General features: G+C 43.3%; 1 protein-coding gene across 4 annotated transcripts; it reads right to left on the reverse strand.

Annotated features, from left to right (window-relative positions):
- Window positions 1-521: 521 nt before the first annotated feature.
- SLC6A4 (solute carrier family 6 member 4) lies at window positions 522-20,076 on the reverse strand. 4 transcript variants are annotated; one of them, XM_010722106.3, is made up of 14 exons: window positions 19,741-20,076; window positions 13,653-14,266; window positions 12,817-12,951; window positions 12,244-12,463; window positions 11,672-11,810; window positions 11,148-11,282; window positions 9,193-9,296; window positions 8,387-8,514; window positions 7,938-8,050; window positions 7,088-7,219; window positions 5,913-6,012; window positions 5,490-5,590; window positions 3,335-3,502; window positions 522-2,631 (listed from the first exon to the last, which is right to left on the reverse strand). In XM_010722106.3, exons 2-14 carry the CDS (start codon window positions 14,110-14,112, stop codon window positions 2,557-2,559), a joined length of 2,010 nt encoding a protein of 669 aa, XP_010720408.1. In that variant the 5' UTR covers window positions 14,113-14,266; window positions 19,741-20,076; the 3' UTR covers window positions 522-2,556. The 4 variants fall into 4 exon arrangements, with proteins under 4 accessions (XP_010720408.1, XP_010720407.1, XP_010720409.1 ...); XM_010722105.3 differs by lacking the exon at window positions 19,741-20,076 and adding an exon at window positions 15,659-15,928; XM_010722107.3 differs by lacking the exon at window positions 19,741-20,076 and adding an exon at window positions 14,846-15,423.
- Window positions 20,077-20,372: the final 296 nt, after the last annotated feature.

The following is a 20,372-nucleotide window of genomic DNA, read 5'->3' on the forward strand; positions in this document are numbered from 1 at the left end:
AATTCTGTGCTGCCACCTCCCAGAAAGGCAGCGTGTGTGGCACTGTATGTAGTGTCTCAATACTAACTACAGATGCCTCTTTTGCCATTTAAAATGCTGTTTCAAAGGAAGACCACATCAGAAGTATCTAACACTAAGAAGCAGTGATTGGAGCTGTTATTAATTACTCTGCAAATTACTCCATTAGGAGTAACAGTCCCAGCTTCAGTTTGTTTGCAAGAGCTCAAGGAGAAACTTTGGCTTTGATGCAGACAGTGCTGATGTTTAATTCAACTAATTCTGCTGTCCTATCACTGCTTTTAATAAAAGGCAGCAGCACGTCTGTTTGAAGAGACTTTTGCAAGTGGATGTGCAAAAACTGCTAGAAGTTGGAACTGTAAGATTATTTTTTTAATGAGCCTCGTAGGAAACAGCATCAACTCTGGCAAAAAATTGGTCAGTGAGATATATATCTGCTTAAAATAAGCATGGAGGGAGAAAGATACCTAGCAATAGTTGGGCACCAGTCTGAAGAACAGAGGTGTGTGGTATTTTCTCCTTTATTTCTCACACTTGATACTGAATACAGACATTGTTCATTTTACATTGACGTTTCAGGTGTATTTTTTTCAAGGAACGTACTTGTAACAGAAGAGTTTATTAAAAACAATCAGTAATTTTCTCTGATTGGCAATTTGAAATCTTAGTGCACATCTAGATGAACTTTTCCTCACCATGAAGATGGTTTTGGAAGTGGCTTTCAGATAGCCTGGAGAGCTAAACTTCAAAACTATTCTGTATGAGTAAGCATCCAGTAAGACAAATTTATTATGTTTTTCTGGTGGCAGTGCAAGAACATACTCCCTTTTAAAAAACAGTGCAGGAGGCCTTTGTTTGTAATTTGCAGAGAACAGTCCTTGTTCCTTAGGGTTATTTCCTTGTTGAGATTGAGTGCTAAAGATAAGGGAACTCAGGTCAGTAGCAGTGGTGGAAGTGAGGTGACTGCTTTCAGAAGGCAGTCATAGAATCATCTCCCCTGCTTTCTTATGTGCTTCGTACTGATGTAAACTCTTCAATAGGTATCTCAGTGCCTGCTGCTATGTGTGCATGTCATTAATTGTAGTAGTAAGTTTCCTAAGTAAACCGTGAAATACAGAAGAGGCTTTTATGCTCTATTTAATTCTACTTTTCTTAGATTTTTATAACCTACGTGGTAGAGTCAAAATGCAATGTCTTTGCATAAATGATGACTACTCGGGTTTATCTAAATTCCCATGTAACTACAGCAAAACTGCTGTCCTCCAGCTGATTTGGCAGGGATGGTCAGTTTATAGAGAAGCTGTAGACTGCTGGAGGCATATGTACAGATATAATATGGCAAGGTTAGTACATGCATGGAAGTTAGCTTGCATGTCATCAGTGCTTCAGAATCTAATGCAATTGGTTCTGATCAGAATCTCCTGATGAACTCAACTGCTTGTTAAAGAAAAAACCTTACTGTTATTCTTCAGGGTGAAAACCAAATATATTCACATAAGAATAGGAGCTAGTAAATCTTGGCAGCAGGTTTGTGTAAACATACTTCTGTCAGCCAGCCAAAAGGGTTGCTCTAAACTTGAGGTCTGTACCAGGAAACAATAGAGAAAGCCACAGGCTCCGGGCAATCTTAGCTGTGGAACTGAAATTTAAAAAATAAACAAAGAAAAGCAGATCTGTGAGAGTCCACTTTTCGACATTTGAACTCAAAGTAATTCATTATTGGTATATAGTTTCCTTGGGTGTAAAAGCACGGTCTGTGAGTACAAGGATTTTGTGAATATGTAGCTTAGCTGTGCTAGCAGCTTCACTGCTTGTCAAATGAAACCTTTTTGTTGCTTGACTATGAAGCCCACATTACAAAAACTGGTTTTGTAGCATTAAACAAGAAACAATAGAAACATATGATCTACAAATGAAATGAGGAGGATGTTACCAAATGTGCATGACTTGTGCAGAGCTGTGTATAGTGCTGCTTGAGATTGCTGCCTCTTCCTCTGATGACTCCACTACAAACCCAGGAGTTGGAGAACTTGCTGATTAGTTTATAAAACCCTGTGTTACTTGAGTAATATATGGCTATTGGAAATATTTTTGTATTTTTCAATGTGGTTGAAGCAATTAGAACCTTAGAAGCAAATACAACATTGCCCAGTACGAACGATTACACTGAGGAAGATACAGGAGAACTGCCACAGACTTGAGATTCTAAACCTAATCCTACCGCTGCTGCTCATCCTAGAGAGGCTTCTGCAACAGCCCCAGTGCCCACACATGGAGCAGTGCTGTCTTCACACACACAGACATCCTCGTGTTTCCAGAATGAGTTGGTTCTCAGGTCAGTCTGGTTAGAAGTGCGTGGCAGGTTTCATTGAATTGCTTGGATAGATGTGCTGGAGGCATCATGTTTCCAAATGTCTGTTGTCAGTGTCAGAACCTCCACAGAAAACTCATCCCGTTGTTATCTCAGCTGGAAATGTAATTCCTTGGGTGGAAAGTTCGATTCTGTGCTTCCCCTCTCTCCCCAGAAACCAGGTTAGCTTACACTGCATTCATGCGGATGTCTCCAAAAGGAATTTCTGTGGCTGTTTCTGGAGTAATGCTTTTCAGAATACGCTGTTGGAAAGAGATCAGTATTAGAAGTTCATTCATAGTATAGCTAATAAATAACATTTCAAAACCCTTTCCAAATGCTTGCAATAAAAACACAACTGGTTTGAGTTACACTTCTTACAGCTACAAGGCAAAAATGTTGCAGGGTTATGTTACCTTTGCACGGTGGTGCTATGGAAGTGCACACTTGTTTACTAATGCTTTGTAGTAGATCCAGTCTGATTCCAAGGCTGACAACTGTCATACTCATGCTTCAGGACTTTACTTGAGCACTCTGAGTTGAACACATTCTCTCAGAACTGGTATTTACAAGAACTTACAAGAAATACCAAAAATGGCATCACAGGCTGCCATGGATTTATGGCAGAGAACCCTTATTAAGTGTGGAACAGAAAAAGAAACTTGTTCTTCTAAGGACACCCGAGGGACCCAATCTGTCACTAGCTCACATGTGTGATTTCTAGGGAAAGCTTCCAGTTCAGCAGAGCATAAAAAGAAACACTTGATTCAGTAAGTGGGTGTGAATGTATCTCAGCCCCTCAGCAAGACCTGGGAGATTTGTAAATCACTCCAAATGGGTGAAAGACAATTAGCTGTTAGCAAGCTAGGAACAAACAGCCTGGGGGCATCAAATCTTAGAAAAAATGACACAAATACTTATAGAAATCTCTTCCTTCCTAACGGACACAAGAGAGCCTATGGATACCTCCTTAAGTGTTCCAGGAGTGATGATCAGCCGATAAACCATGTAGATTGGGATACAGATGATGGAAGAGGTTCCTATGCAGTAGCCCACTACTGTGGTCCAGTAGGGATAGTTGTAATCAAAAAGCCGCAGCTCGGGGGGGTTGGACAGAAAGCTGCAAGTGACGAACTGGAAAGGAAACAAGAAAAGTTTCAACATGTTTTGATAGCACACACTGTTCCTTCAGGGAACTCTGTGCCAGCATAGAATTAAACTTAAAAAAAAACAAAAACAAAAAACCAGAGCATGTGTATTGCTCCCGAAAAAAAATCTCAGATGACATTAATATAGATTATACTAAAAGCTTTTAGACACCAAAACTTAAGGAAATTTAGAATTGCTCAGGAACTCGAGGGTATAACCCAACAGTAACTGAAAGCTGAGAAGCATGGTCTGACATTCCAGCTTTGAACACAGCATTGTATTTTCTCATTCACTTGGGTTCTACAATTATTGCAGTTGTGCACTCTGAAACGAGTAAGGGGAAAAGTAATCTGTGGTGTAGCAATTAAGAAATTATGTGGGAAGAGAAGGAATTTTTTTCTCTAGGACACACCTTAATGATTCCCAGTTTGTTCCTGTTGTATCATTTCTTTCCTACCTCTGACTGTTTCAGAATGATGCATTAAGAAATGCTTCACTACAGTTTATCACTTATTCATATCTGCTGTGAGCATTTCTTTGCCCTATAATCTGAGCGTGGCTTTTATTTTTATGTATAATCAAAATAAATGAGTGGGTTTTTAAGGTTAGACAAACATTACATCTTCCACGCATTTTACGGTGTGCCAGCTACACTGGTTGCATTTGTCTCCTTTTTATCAGTGAGCAACTTCCCTAAGGGTCTGGGTCCCTAAGGAATATGCTTGGAATAAAGCACTTCTGTGTAACTCCAGGGTTGCTTATCTTCAATGAGGTCACACCACTGCAGGGTGTGTGCAAAGCATGCCTGCTTTTCAGTACTGCCATGAAGACTTCCCCATCCAGTGTACTCCCAGGAGGAAAACATCATATAATTAAGTCTTACTCAGAATTTGATTCATTTTCTTTATTCTGCTTTCCCTTTGCGGCTGTGAGATTTCTTGTGAAACAGCAAATGCTTTGCAGCTGAATGCTACGTGAGTAATGGTGGTGACTGCTCTTGGAAGGATCCGAAGAATTGTGGGTTTTTTTCAGATTAGCATCAGAAGAGCAGGAGTACCACTGAAATTTCCATAGCAAAATAGCATAGTACCTTCTGGGCTTTCCTTACTTTAGTTTAGCTTCTGCAGAGAACACAAATAGCTCTGCCTAGTAACCACAGCACCAGAGCTGTCTGCTTTATTTTACTGGTTCAGGATCACAAAGAGGACAGTAGTTTAAAAATCATTTCTGGCGCAATGCTTTTATTTATAACCTTTTTTTCCTTCTTTTTCTGTGGGTAATAAAATAAAAACCTGTTAGAGATGCATTGATCATTACAGCAGAGTTTAGAATTCACTCTGCAGGTCCTCAGTCTGCATTCGGTGCTCATAAACTCCATCTTGACCTGCTCTGCTCCCAGTAACTATCAAAGACAGCACAAACCCATGTGGGATCAGGAAATGAACACTTGATGTTAAAACATTATTAATAGTACTGCTAAGTCAAACATAGAGTCAGGATTTCCAATCTCAAATCATAGATTTATGATGGTTGCAATTAACTGCTGCAAATGCTACGTGGGATACTCTGAAGTTGTCAGTCAGCAGTTACTGGGTCCCTGTGTTTACTTATCTTGGGTTTCCTCCCAGGCACTGTTTCATCACCATCTTTTATTTTCTGTGGCAAACGTAAAACAACAAAACAAAGTAATCTTTGTCCATGAGGGGGGAAGGAGTTGTTCCAAACCTAGGCTTGTTTATCTAGCTGGTCTACCAAAACCCTTAAAATTGTGAGTTAGTAACCAGACCTTGCAGCACTGTGTTGGATTTTTCACTAATTAAGCATTTTTGTTTTAGCAAGAATTGTTACTAACGAGCTTCCTAAGAGAATTCTGTAATTAAGCTTTTAGATGTCTAAGGAACTGCATTGTTCAATGTGTTGTACGGGGGGGGAGGGGGTGGAATGTATATGAATATATATGAAGAAAACTCACCAGCAGGAAGATGGGACTGATTGCCACCCAGCACACTCGCCAGTACCAGCCTGGGGCGAAGCCCAGCATTTCTTTCACATCATTGCAAAACTGGTTGATGCCTGTGGGGACAAATGAGAGGAGAGTGGGGACAGCAGGAAGGAGCTTTGCACAGAGATGTGTGCACAGCAAGGCAGCACAGGGCCCAGCCTGAGCGCTGTTTGTGCCTTAACTACATGGAACCCTTCGCAGTTCTGAATGAGTTCATTGCTATCAGATGTTAGCCTGCTTCTCTCAGAGCCATCAATAGTCCTTCTTACGGATTTGGTTAACAGTAAGTTTGTGAAAAGAAAGAAAAGCAAACGTTTTCCCGAGACATCAGTGATACTGTGTGCAGAACCAGAGGTACTGTGGCTCAGTGGGGCCCAGCAGCAATGCACGTACCGTAGAACCAGGCCACTGCCACCGCTTCCAGGAACACCACTGTTAGCACAGCTGGGCCTGTGGCGTATTCTTCAAACAGCTTCACCACGTAGGCGCCTCCCTGCAAAGGACATGGTGCTGTCAGTGACCCGGAGATCCAGGGGTGGAAGCCCTGGGATGCTGTTTTTTATTACTGCCTTCATCTGAAGCAGAACGTTCACAGATGTGTGAGTTCTGCTGCACTGTGACCTGTGCAGGCCTCGGCTGTGCTGCTGTTGCTGTGCGTGGATGTAGTCCAGCAGTGGGGCTGCCATGCAGAAGGTCTAAAACTGAATCTCATGGCTGTTCTCATTGGATTTTAATGAACAATTAGGATCTGGTGCAGTGTGACAGGGTGACTTTTTGCATGCCTCCATGTCATCTTCCTCCAACTTGACTCATAGCTCCCAAACAGGAAACAAACAGGGTGTTGCTTTGCTTTTTAGCACTTGGGATACCTAGAACCAGCTTAAGGAGGAAGAGTTTGTGTCTCAGAGAGGAACCACGCCTACTTTTACAGCACATGCTCTCAATGAGAAGGGGGTTGTGTGTAAATGAGCAAGTGGAGTGAAACACAACAGGATACCTGTGTGCATTTTCCTTGTCCCTTTGTTCTCATAATTCAAAATTTTGCTTGCTGTGAAAATGAAATCCCACGAGATGTGAAGGGATGATGTATGGGTGAGTGCTGGTACTTTGCAGCCTGACTGGATGAGGAAGATTCAGGTCATTTGGCAGAAATTCTGAGAGTGGTCCAACAACAGTCAATTACAGCAATTTCTCGTGGATAATTTTTGACTGCTCTTTTTTTTTAACACCATATATATTTCTAACACTGGGAAAATGAAAGTAACAATCCATTATTTTTAAACATGGAGGTTGGGAGAGTAAGAAGCATATATGCTGCACCAAAGCACCCCTGCTTGCTGACTTAGCAGCTGGAGCAGTGGCTGTGCCTGTTAGGATTTGCAGCAGAGTTATGCTGAATTGCAATACAATCTTTTTGCAACACATTTCTTAGTGAGAGATAATGCTCACATTTAGAGATTCGATCTGACTTCTTGAATCTCTTTTAAAACAAAAATACGACCCTCTCCAAGGTGTCATCTGCAGGAAACTGCCAGTGAGGAAAGCTGAGGATGGGGTGGAATACTTACAAAAGTCAGGGTTGCTAATGACCCCAAAAAGCAAATGATGATCAGACTGAGGACAAAGAATTCCCTGCGCTTGCTCCAGACATGTGGGAATTCATCCAGTACTCCAGTAATCACTCCCTCTAACCCTGCAAACTGAAAAACATGCAAAAATTAATGGAAAACAGAGGGCAGTTTTACCTCAAAGAGGAGTTGTAGCCATTGAAACATTGTGCTTTACTCTTCCTGTAGAGTTGGCACAATTCAGGCTTTCTTCAGAATTTTTTTAGCTCTTCAAGCAGCGATTTAGTCTTCCCATTTCAGTAGGAAGTGCCTGTCATCCAGAGGAAGTGGCTCAGTAGGACTAACACTGTGCAGTCACTGTGTTGAGCCTTCCTAGAAGAGCTGATTCTCAGTAAAATAGACTCACGAGGCAATTTTTAGAAGAGCTCTGTGTTGCAATGCTGTGAAGAAAACTTTCTCCGCTTTCCACCATTTAAATAAAATTAGCGTGAAAGAGTATCAAATGGGAATTTATTCACTGATTTGTAAGTTTACCAGTACAGGACAGATGGAGCCCATAAGGCTGCATACAGTTCATGAATCACGTGCTTCAGCTGTGTTCCTAAGTCTGCTACTATTTATCACAGGGCAACTTTGACAGATCATTTAATCTTATTTAAGCCTCTGTTTCTTCATCATTGAAATTGCAGTAAGAGTTCCTATCTTACAGAAGGCACGAGGAGATGCCAGTCCTGCATTAAACCCTTTGGTGACAGCCCTGTGTTTGTAATTCTGCTCCTCCTGGTGCTGGCTGAGGTAAGGAATACACCAAACATCATCCATCCATCTGTCTCAAGTATTATCTACTCACCGTGCTGTCTAATCCCAGCGTGAGTAACATCAAGAAAAATATGACGGCAAAGAAAGTTGAGGCAGGCATGTTTGCAATGGCTTCGGCGTAGGTAATGAAGAGCAGACTGGGTCCTGGTATTAGAGTGGAGAAGCAGAGAGACCTGTTAGTGCTGCTGTGGGGAGGACAGGTTGTTCCATTTTCCTGCAGAAGGCTTCTCCCCCTGACTGTGTCCCAGTGTGCAGTTAGAAGAGGGCTGTGGAGCTGCATGCATGACTTCATGTGGTGGCATTATGGAATAGTATTTTAGCTGCGCTGTGCATTTATAACAGCGCCTTTATCGTAAAAGAAGACAGTATCTATCTTGAATTACGTACCAAATATTTGACAATCTTATCCACTCATTCAAGTCGTTAGGTCTCTCAATGTAGAACACACAAGTACATTCTCTTAGAAGTCAAAAAGCCTACCCATGTCTTTGGCAACCTCCGACACATCTTCATTCCTCATCTCAGCCATGTACCCCAGCACAGTGAAAATGACAAACCCGGACACGAAGCTGGTCAGGCAGTTCACAGTGCTGGTAACCAGGGCATCTCTGCAACAGAACACCCAACTCGCATCAGGGAATGAGCATCTGCTGGGGAGGGCAGCGTGCTGCCGGGGGGGCAGTGGTTGAGCTGCACTCCTGCAGCACTTTGGGGAACGCAGTGGAAGGAGCAAGGAGTGGATTTTGGAAAACAAACAACAACAAAGCAACTCCTCATTGTTTTTCCTAAGGAAGAACTTCAGACAGGTTGTAACATTAGTCTGGCACGGGATTAGATGCTGGGTTTGTGCTTGCAGAAATACCAGACTTCTAAAATGACAGGAATGGCTCTAGGAATATTAAAGAAAGGAGATATTCTTGAATTTTATAAACAGTTGTGTTTGTTTTTTTTTTTTTAAGGAAACAATTACAAACTGCCTTTCAGCTCAGGGCTCTACAGACACACCCTGGCTGACTGAGATTCAGCAACTCTCATCTGATTGTCAGGGAGCTGTGCCATTTTGCTGTGGCCTCCTTGCTGTCACTGGTAGAGGTTACTTCTCTTTAAGGTAGGCACAACAGAGAAAATGCTTGGGCTTGCAGTTTCTTTGTTCTGTTGTGCTGCTGTCTGGTTTGTATGTATAAAGGTCTGACAGTTCGGTGTCTTTCACTGGCACTATTTTCTTTTCATAAAAACCAGCACCTATGTAAAGCTGAATTTAATATATAAAATGAGGTAGAACTCACTGGTAGCAGTTGTTATGGAATTTGTTGTAGCTGGCATAAGCCAATAGGACCCCAAAACCTGGGCCGAGAGAGAAAAAAATCTGAGCTGCTGCGTCCACCCAAACCTGAAAAATGATAAAAATCAAGAAAAAAAGGTAATGAGACAGATGGGATGAGTTTGGCAGATTCACAATATTATTTAGCCATACAAAGTTGAGTGTCACTCGTGTGCTTACGTTCTAGTCCTGGTCTAACAAACGCTTTGTTAAGAAAGTATGTTGGAATGTGAGTTTTTTCTTGAGATTTGAGAAAGGTATTAATATCTACTATAGTTTTTATTTAATAGCTAGCATCTACTGTAGTTAATATCAACTACAGTCTTTGCTGTTCTGGTTTCCATTGGTGATGCAATTAGGATTTCTATCAAAAGAATTTACCATGGATAAAGAGCTGTTGCATTTCTTTACACGCTGTAAGTATCCATCCTGCCAGCATCGCAGATGATTTGCCTGTAGTTGGGTTACCCCAGCTTCTGCAATGTGTGGAGAGCTCTGCCCATGGTTTGGGGTGGAGTTGGCCCATCTTCCTCTGTGTGCTGTGCAGTAGCTCAGTGTTTGGCCTTGTGTCCTCTAGGCTGAGATTATTCCTAGGCACACAAGTCGCATTTTTTAGTGTGGATGCAGCTGCAGTTCGAGGGACTCCATCCAGCTTTGTTGTATCCATGAGAGATGCAAGTGTGATGATCTTGTTAGAAAAAGCTTGTTGTACTTGAAGAGTGGCTGCAGCCTTAATGAGTGCTGTTCCTGAAGTGCTAATATCAGCTCTTTTTCTGAAGGTGAAAGTCCTCATTTGTTTATCCTCTTTTGATTGAAACCTGGAGTTCATTACCACTCATTTCTAATACTCTGCCATCGTGAGGCCATCCTGTATCAGCCACAGACAGAACTCTGTCATCGTCCAGCACACACAGATTGTGATCTGCTGTCCTCACTTCAGATACATCCAATACAATATCAATGCCCTTTATTGCTTTTTCAGAAGATGTGGTCCCTTATTGAAGATGCTGCTTTATCAGAGACTGGTGTCTTTTCATTTCCTTTTCATTCAAAACTGTCCATATCAGCTGGGGAACAGCAGACTTGCAAACATTAGAATTTTTAATCTTTGTATTTGTAGTATTTATTGCTTTGGGGTTTTTCCATCACTCTCCCCACTAGAGACTTTCTTATACGGGGACCTCAGTGCAGCCTGCAGCTTGATGGACTACTTGTCATCCACAGAGTTCAGAGCTGAATCAGATAGTGGAATGGCTTGGCTTTTTTTTTTTTTTATTAGCTCAGTCTTGTCCTTATCCTTCCTTTCTTTTCAAACCCTGGTGGAGTGTGCAGACCCAACTGATCCATTGCTTCTCCAGTGCCCCTGCCCATGTCCACTCATCACCAAGTCATGCTTTAGCTGGCAGCTAGAGACCCTCCCTGGGCTTATCTGCCAGAGTGTGTCACAGGATGGAGACTTTAAATTTCAGCTCTGGTAACTATAGACACCATTGGGTGTGGAAAAGTCTGCCTGAGCATGTAATGATCCCCTCACCATCAAAACAACTGCAGCTAATCCGGATGGTAGAGTTTAGTAAATGTTGTTTGTTCAGTGTGACAGCTATAGGCCAAGGACTGTTGTGTAGCAGCAATCATTGTAGCTTCTTGCACAGTCCTGGGCTGTTTGCTATTTCACTGTTAGTTCAAGCTAAATTCACGATGAACTTAAATAGCAGAACAGAACCAGGAACCCCATCTAACCTTCTAAAAATATCCATCTAGTTATGGAAAGAATAGTACGACTGTTTAAACAAGAGCACGATGTCCATGCTATGACATCTATATAATCATACTCTATGCTGAAAGTACACTGGAGTTCATACACGTGGAACACATGCTGAAAGGCTACAAGCGAGCCCAACTATTTTGTAGTGTTCTCACCTCAGTGGCCAGGAGCTTCTGCCATTCAGGTTTCAGGTAGTAGAGGACACCTCTCCAGGCACCGGGCAGAGTCGCCCCTCTCACTAGCAGGATAAAAAGTATGACGTAAGGGAACGTGGCTGTCACCCACACCACCTGCCAGGGAGAACATTGAGATAGTGTTTGCCACGGGCAAAAAATTAAGAGATGAGAAGAATTTATGATAACTTTCAAATGGTAACTCTTAGCGTTTGTAACATCTTTGTATGAACTTCTCAAAAGTTCTGTAAATGGGCAGATTGCACATAAATATCCATGCTTTCTCTGTGTGAGGTTGTTCTCGTGCACAGAACAGTGGCATAACTTATTGTTACATATTACTTGGATAACGGTAGCAGTCACTCTGCAGCAAGGGCTTCCCAAACAGCTGAGGCTACAATCTCTGCCCTGAAGACAGTCTGGGATAACTGTCATGTTAATTGGCTCCTTTAGTACTTGTGCTAGGCTATACTGTACCAAGTGATTTGTCCTGCTTTTGCATTCACCTTGCCAGATGTTTTGACCCCTTTCCAGATGCTGAAGTATACAATGATGAAGATTAACAATAAACAGAGGGTCAATTGCCAGCTAATGCCCCCCAGGTCATCCAGCCCATTGGACCTATGCACCTGTAGAACTTGGCGGCTGAAAGAGGAAAGAAAAACACAGTGTAGATATTTTTGCAACAAATATGTTCAGTATGCTTTGAGCAGTCCCTTACTGTGGTCTGAGCATTACAAGTAGTCCTGAGGCCTTGATAATTAGACTTCAGAGTCACACTATTTTGGATTTTTTTTTTTTTTTTTTTTTTTTACTTACAGGCCTGATATTAACAGTACACCAGTGATGATAAATGGTAAATATTGACAGTTGATAATGGCCAGACAATTGGGAACCTGCAGTCTAAAATACAGAATACCCTCCTCCACACCCTAAGCTTACATTCCCCTACAGGTATTTAGTTATTTGAATAGTTTAGAAAAGAATACCATTACTATCTCTGCTCCCCCTCCAAAGAAAAGCTTGCTATGTTTCACCATTCTGTCTGATGTTACCGTCCTCACTTACATGCACTTACGTATAAAATTCTTCTGCAGGAGAGATGGAGTGCAGGGCCCAGCTGACGTTGTCCTTGCTGAAGTAAGTAGTGCAGTTGCCTGTGTTCCATGCATTATTGCAGCTGGTCCACGGCAGCTCCGTCGTGAAGGAGGACACGAGGTAGTAGAAGACCCATGCCATGATGGTGTTGTAGTAGGAGGCTACATAGAGGTCTATCACACAGATGGCAAAGCCAATGCCTGGTAGGTTAGGAAATAATGACATGAAGTGAGTGTGAGGCCACAAAAGGGAAGGAATTGGTTATTCACATCACCCACAGTTAGTAACCATGAAGGCAGCTCTGCAGGAGCTACACGTACCCTGTCATGTATCTACAACACTGGAATTTCTTATGGTTTCAGAAACACTCAGATTCTGTTTCCAGAAGAACATTCTTAACCAAGACAATATAGACAGAGTAGGCTTAAATTGTTTTGTTCTAGCCTTACTTTGCTCTGTTGTTCTCAGATTTATTTTTTTTTTTAGAAAATACATCTTTATCGGAAGATGTTACTCAGAAAGTTCCTTCTAATTTTCCATTTCCCTTCATTACCTTTGAATATAGGACATATTTTTCTCCAAATTGAAATACACCCATTCCTGTGGTACTGTCCTAATGCTAATTCCATATAGAAGAGCGGAATACCACCGAAGATGGCCATAATTGTGTAAGGAATGAGGAATGCTCCTGCAAGAGACAAAGCAGATCATTATAACTCTTCTTAGGGCTTCTCGTCCACTAGTTTCAGCACTCCATGGACAATTCCTTTTGTTCCCCAGGGAAAATGCATATCCCTTCCCTACCCAGCGTGCCATACTGAGTTAGCACAGATTTCTCACAACTAACTATTACAGCAGTGTGAATAAGAAGTGACACTCAGGCCAAACTTCTCATGTGTTTGCAGCAAGTTTACGTGGGATTCACAAAGACTGTACTGCCTCTGCAGTACGAGGTGAGATGAGCTACAGACACAGTAATGAATTTCTTTGGTAGAATGCCTGAGCACATCAGGGATGCAGAATTCTTTTCTGTCCAGTCTCTCCTTGCGGAGATTTATATTTTGCCTGGGACATCCGCGAGTCTCAGCCCCAGCTTTCCTGAGGAGTGTTTTGACAAGTTGGTTTATCTGGTTTTAAATACTCCTTGGGACAGGGCTCAAATCTTTTCTTTCAGGTTACTCTGCACCTAACCAGTGCTCAGCTCCTCGTTGTTCTCATTTTTTATATCTTCTCCTATCCTGTGGTTTAAGTTTTCCGGTCTCCTTTAAAAGTAATTAATTTCCTGTTATTGCTATGTCACGTACGATATTAAAATAAACCACTAAACTAATTCATTAGTAAGCAAGGAAGCTGAATGTTAAGGAACAGAATACAGAACTGGTCACTGACCTCCTCCATTCTGATAGCATATGTAAGGAAATCTCCACACATTTCCCAGATCCACTGCGTATCCAATGACAGAGAGCAGAAAATCAATTTTTTTACTCCAGGTCTCTCTGTCTTCCAGCTCCATCAGCTGCTGCTGGCCCTCTGCTCCACACGTGGTGGACGTGGTGGTTGTGGTGGTTGTGGCTGCTGGGTTGGTGCACTGCGCATCCTCCACCTCTCCCATCCCATTGCAAGGCACGGAGCTCTGAACTCCCGAGTAGCCATTTGAGATCTGAGCTGCCTCCTCCTTATTTCCCTGGCCAGGATGGATTTTGTTCCCATCCTCCATGAGCCGCAGGGCAGATTTAGGGTTCTTGATCAGCAGTCCGTTCTCTTTACAATCTTCTCCTTCGTTACAGTCTGAGATACCTTTCTTGGAAGTCAGCGGCTGAGTCTCGTTGCTTGTTGCCTTTTTTTCCATTTTTCCAGGATTTCTCCTGCCCAGTTGCAGATAGGCAGCAGCACACAGTCCCCTTCAGCTTATTTTCCCACGCTTTTATTTCCAGTGTATTCCCAGTGCTCTCAGAATTTCCCTTCCATATTTAAATCCATCAGACTGAAGGCACGAACACCATCTAAGAAATGAAACACATTACAGAATTCTCTGTTACAGAGCTTATTGATGCTGGTAACATCCACGTTACAATTCGGGCAGTTCCTGTGATTAAAATACTTTTGAAGATAGTTAATCATTACTGCATGAAATATGAATTATTTAGCAGACGATCCAGTCAGAAGTGAACCAGCGAAACTCTAAGCTGCGTGCAGAGAAAGGAAGGAAGCAGTATTAAGAAAGAAGAAATAATCAAACAGATACTTCAGTAACAACAGGTGTGCAAATTACATTCCATGATCATCTTTCTTCAGAAATCCCACAGCCCTGCCATGTTTAGCAGCAGATCTGGAAAGCTTAAATGAAAGTTTGGAAAGTTCCGTCAACACTAATAACAAGAAAAAGAAAAGAAGAACAGAAGATTTCAGCTAGGTTGGTTAGAATCAGAAGGAGCTAGCATCTAGGTCTGCTTAGGACAAAGCTTGACCCCCATGCTGCATAACTCCCTAGAGAAATAAAGGCATCTCTCACTATGTTTGGATTCCAGCCCTGGAAGGGCAGTGGGCACTGCTCCTACAGCAAATCCCAGCCTTGGCTTTACCTGCTCTCTTCTTACGGGCTGGAAGAGTAATCCAGGGGAAACAAACCAATCCAAAATTAAAAAAAAATAATAAGGAAAGAAAGAAAGCAATTAGTTGTTCCTTGAGAATTAAAAAGAGCAGCAAAAAAACTGTGGTTCTGTGGGTCATGTTCTTTTTTTCTGCTCATTTGTTCAGGTGCTGTAAGTCCTCAGTCAATGAAACTGCAAACAGATCCTTTGTGCTGCGAGTGCCCCGGGGCATCAGCCCGGCTTTATGGCTTGCAAAGCATTGCTCCATCTACATGATGCCCCCACATAGTAAATGATGATAATTACATCTCATTCTTCCTTTTCAAAGCATTTTTCACTGCAGTAAATATGATTGCAACATCCCGTGCGGAAGAATAAGCATTATTTCACTTTCGACTCTTGGAAAAACCAAAGCAGGGTGGGAATATTATTTGCTCATTGCTGGAATTTGCTCACTGCCAGAGCTATTAAAACACAGGTTTTTCCCAGCCTTTAGTCTTGTGCAGAGATTGTTTGCTAAGCCTCTTCGCAAGCAAGCAAGCAGAAAGGAAAGTTATTGAGCTGCAGAGCAAGCAGGATGACCTTCTCCAGGGATGTTTTTATTACTTCCAGAAATCTCTGAGTTGCTCACACTTACTTTCTGTACTTACCCAGATAACGTTGTTTTCACCTTAGAGCAAGCAACGTATCATTAACGTTGGATTATTACCATGGCAGTACTTTGCTATCAGTTAATCATCACAAAGACTGAAACATCTTCAGAGCACCCCAGAAAAATACATGTCAGAATAACGTCTGTTTTACCTGCAGGACTATGAAAACTGAGTGTCTTTGGAGTCCAAAACCTTCCCAGTGTCCCAAAAGAGCCTGCGTAGATGGAACTGCTCTACCACCACTGGTAGCAACAGAGAAATCCTAGGAGAGGACACACCCAGCCCTTCTCCCCCTTGCGTATGGCACGTTAGGAGTAAGGAATATGGAAAAGTAACCTGAGCCCTGCTGGACTTTATACCTCTTACTCATAAGTACGAAGAGAGTAAAGGATGTTGATTTAACTGCATTATCTGTGAGACTGAATTTTCCATCCCGTTTACTGTATTCACAAAACATTTTCTTTCTATGCATAAATACTTCTTGGCACATCCTGAGGGGAGTTTGTTGAACGTCATGTTGGCTTCCTGGATCTGTGACAATCAAGATTGTTGTCTTATCCAACCCTAAGCTCCTTCTGCAGACCACAGGAAAGAAACATCACATCACTTGACATGTTTTCATGGAATTTTCAGTAGTTTGAATCTCAGCTATGCATCGTGACCTGTAAACTTCGAGGGGCTTCTGCTGGAATTTGAACTGTTCCTTTCTGAGAGTAAATTCCCGCTCACCATCTACCATGGGAAATCTCTGGAGTGAGGCTCCAGAGCTCTGCAATGATGTTCTCAGAGCTGGCACGTGGAAACAGAACCGTAAGATTTCATTACCCTTTCAAAAAGAACCAACAACAAACAGCAGGAGAATGTACACTGCTACAGAGAGTGGTGGCAAAAGTAGAGTTCTTGGAGTTGAGAAGTATGCTAGGATTAGTAGGGAAACAGACAGGAAAATTATGCTAACAAGGAAGGACTTTGCCCACTTTTGCCCCTCATGCATCCATCTCTGCTGCTGCAGGACCTGTAGAACACACTATTGTAGTGAATAATGCAAGGAATAGCAGTTTATTACCTATTTTTTATCTGAGCTGTTGCAAAGGTTGCTCTTACATAAGTACCTGCTGGCTCCTTATCACCAACATAATTAGCAGAGAAGGAAAAAAAACAGAAAAACCGCACAGAGCCAGAATCGTGGAACCGCAGAACCATGAAGGCTGGCAGAACCTCTCAGATTCTCAATTCCAACCCATCCCCACTGTGCCCACTGACCACGGCCCTCAGTGCCACATCCCCGTGGGCCTTGAACACCTTCAGGGACTCCCCCACTTTCCTGGGCAGCCCGTGCCACTGCATCAGCTCTCTTTGGAGAAGAAATTGTTCCTAATATCCCACAGGCACTGCCTGGAGCAGCCCTGAGAAACCCCGTATGTGCTGTAGCCACACTGCGCTAAAGTGGGCAGCGAGGCTATGTGCTCCATGGAGCTTGACTCAAGCCACCAACGCAGTTCACATAAACCAATTATTACATGATACTTTTCGGTTACTCCCACTCAGAGCTAGATTTAAGCCACCAGCAGATGCCCAAACTCCTGTGCCTCTCCCAAAGCAATCCCAGAGGAGCACCCCTGTGCTGGGCTCCGGATCCTCGCTGAGCGGGGAGCCGCAGAGCTGGGCATTGCTTTGGGTATTCTCGAGGCACGCAGTGACCTCTCGTGGCAATGTGGGAATCCCTGCCATCCTCCGCCGTGCAGTAAAACAAATCTTCCCAGCACGTTAATACAAAATTATTTCCCAGTACTCTGTATTTTTAAAGGAGAAAACTAACTCTTGCTAGGCCTTTTTGAAAACCAGCACTTGGTGGTGTACAGCCCCCACCTGGGTTACAGCTGCATTTCTGCAAGGAAGCCCCATCATTGCCTTCCTCCTGTCCACCTGCAAAGTGGACTACAAAGTTAAACTACATGGAACCCCTAGACGAAACATTAATCTGTACTGCTGGCAAACAGCATCAAGTCTGAGATGATTTCTGTGAACTTGACCTAAGCTTTACTTCCACCACAGAGTATATCAGACCGTTAGAATTACGTGGCTGCATGGCTGCACATTGCACCGTGCAAAGAAGATGCAGCTCATACAGGCGGAGGGATGTAAATGGAAAGATCCAAGGCACTGTGCTATCCATTGACCTCAGCTATTCCCAAGGTGGTTTAATATGGGTAAGATGTGAAAGTAAGGCTTGAAAATGGTAGTACTGGGGAAATATCAACTTGGACTGTGAGTCTTATGTCACACTCTCGTCCATGTCTCAGCCTGAAGTTAAGGAGTCAGCAGGAAAGAGAGGATTTACCTGGAGCAATTTGTTGAGAAGAGAGACACTGTGTGGTAGTGTGAATACTGCCAAACTGCCAGCTGTCATTTAAGGAACAGAGAGGGGAGGAAAATGCATTTTGTGTCTCAAGAGTGTCTGTAAGTAGTGCAAGGAAACAGATAAGCACAGAGGGAGTGATAGTCCATTTGCATTCTTCCTCAAATTATTTATATCAACTCATAGGAAGAGTTGAGCAAATATCAGCAAAGAAATGGAGCAGCACTCTGTAACGCTGCTGTGCACAGTGACCTGCTCTGCATTGCAGCTGGAAGGCCGTCTGCATGCTCAGAGCCTGCACCTAGATGCCAGCAGGCACATTGTTATGGTTGTCATGCTTTTGCCTAAAGGAAGCGAGGAACCAGGCACCAGCTTCCAGATGGATGTTCGGTAATGGATCTCCCAGAGCTGCAGCCCCTCTGCTGGAGCTCTGCTGCCTCCAGCAGCTCCATGGGATGCTTGTCCTGCAGACGGCTGCACTGCACTGCACTGGTGCTAAGGACAAACTGACAGCCAGCAGAGCTGCAGGAACACAGCTGTGGAGCAGAGTTCACACATCAGCATCGGATGGGACAGAGCGAGCACTTCGTTAGGCTTCTAATGCTGTTCCTAATGAAAACTCAGCAGTTCATCTTTCCATACAGGGAAGCAGGAAAGGAACTAAATACGCAGCGCGTTTCCACGTGTGGGAATAATTTGGGGCTTTTATTAAATTTCCAGTTTGGAGGCAGCATGTGCTAGTTTGTGTAACAGTCTGAGATTCACCACCCCCCGTCCCATTACAACACGGACCACAGCACTTGCCAAACTCACAACTCACTCTCCAAGAAAACTCTGCTCCATCCACCACTCAGCAGAAGCACCAGAAGATGAGAGCTCCCCATTAAAACGCCCGACAGCTCACAGCCCACACTCACAAAATTCCACAAGCAATGCTCCAAAGAACCCAAATCCCATAAATGCACCATCCTCCCCTCCCCAGGCTTCCTAACACACCAAGACATGCCTTCCTCGAGGCGTTATGCATTCAGTTACCCTGCATTCCTCACCCAACTGTCACAGTGCAGACAAACCCAGTGAGCCAACAGCTTTCAGCAGTAAACTTGATTGACTGTGCATACATTCACAGCACACGGACCTCGGATCCATCACTCGCAATAAATCTGTCCCATCGAGTCAGATAATTTGCTACACTGGAACAGTTTATCTTTTAAAACATAATTTCATGTAGTTCCTAAAGTTTCCTTTATTCTTCTGAAATAACAGCTTGCAAAGAATTTTTTTTTTGTTTTATTTTTGCTTCAGATCTGCTGCTTTTCTGTATTTTTTATACAGAATATATCTAAGGCTATACTTTATAGCTTTTTTTTTTCCTTCAATTGTTCTATAAATCCTGCTTTAGTAATGCACTGATGTGATGGCCGAACCTCAGATTTCCGACTGGCACAGCACAGTGCTACAGACGTCCCATTTCCCACAGCCCTGAGTGCAGACAAGCGCCTGCAAAGGATGGGGGGCACATTGCAGAAAAGCAAGAAAAGACATTAGCAGTGTAAAAGCCAAAGCAAACTTTCACCCCACATCCCCACTCTGTGGCTTTGCTTTATGCAAAGCTTTGTCACTTGTTCAGGAGCTACTCCAAGACCTTAAAAGTTAAAGATGAAACAATGAACACACACATATATATATATGCTAACCAACAGGCTGCTGTTAGTATTTCAGACTTCAGAGAGAAAGTTGAAAGAGGCAGCAAGAAGTCCAAGTTAACGACGCTCCTGTGCCTGCCTGCTGCAGGACGGCTGCTCAGACACCTCCTAACACCCTGCCCGGATTCCAGAAGGTATCTCACACCAGAAGCACCATCCTTCCCTTACCTGTCCTTCACCCAGGTGTGCAGTGCGTTCCTCGCAGCTCTCCTTCACCCACATCTGCTGCAGATCCCAGCACGCAGCCTGTGTGCAGCGCAGCACCTCGGGGAGCTTTTTGTACACCAGTCCCCCTCACATGGTCTGATTTGCAGATAATCTGCTGCCAAAGAGCTCTTTAAGAATTTTTGCGTCACTTTAGTGAAATAAACTTTATGTTTCACCAGGGCTGCAGCTCGGTTTTCCTCCTAGAGGTGGGTGGCTCCACTTGAGCTGCTGGAAGGAGCGTGATCCAATGGAGGCAGAGGGCGAGGGGGGCGGCTGAGCGGTGCTGTGACAGCTGGAGCAGGAGGTGCAGGGAGCACACATGGGGCCGAGGTGCTGCTTGCAGGTGGAGGAAGAAAGGACAGAGATGTCTATCATCACATTAAGAGAGCTCAGAAGGAATGTTATTGCCATACATTTATATCATTTTAATGAGGAGATAAGAAGTTTCGTTTGAACACGGCAAGCACAAACCCTTTAAGAAGTGTTCTGGTGCAGCCACGACAGGATGCTGCTCATCTCACCACCAAACCCACCCCACTAAACCAGCATATCTTCCCTTCTCAACTTTACATTTTGTTTCCAAAGGGCCCTGG

The sequence above is a fragment of the Meleagris gallopavo genome, chromosome 21 (genome assembly GCF_000146605.3).
Source record: "Meleagris gallopavo isolate NT-WF06-2002-E0010 breed Aviagen turkey brand Nicholas breeding stock chromosome 21, Turkey_5.1, whole genome shotgun sequence".
Lineage (NCBI taxonomy): Eukaryota > Metazoa > Chordata > Aves > Galliformes > Phasianidae > Meleagris > Meleagris gallopavo.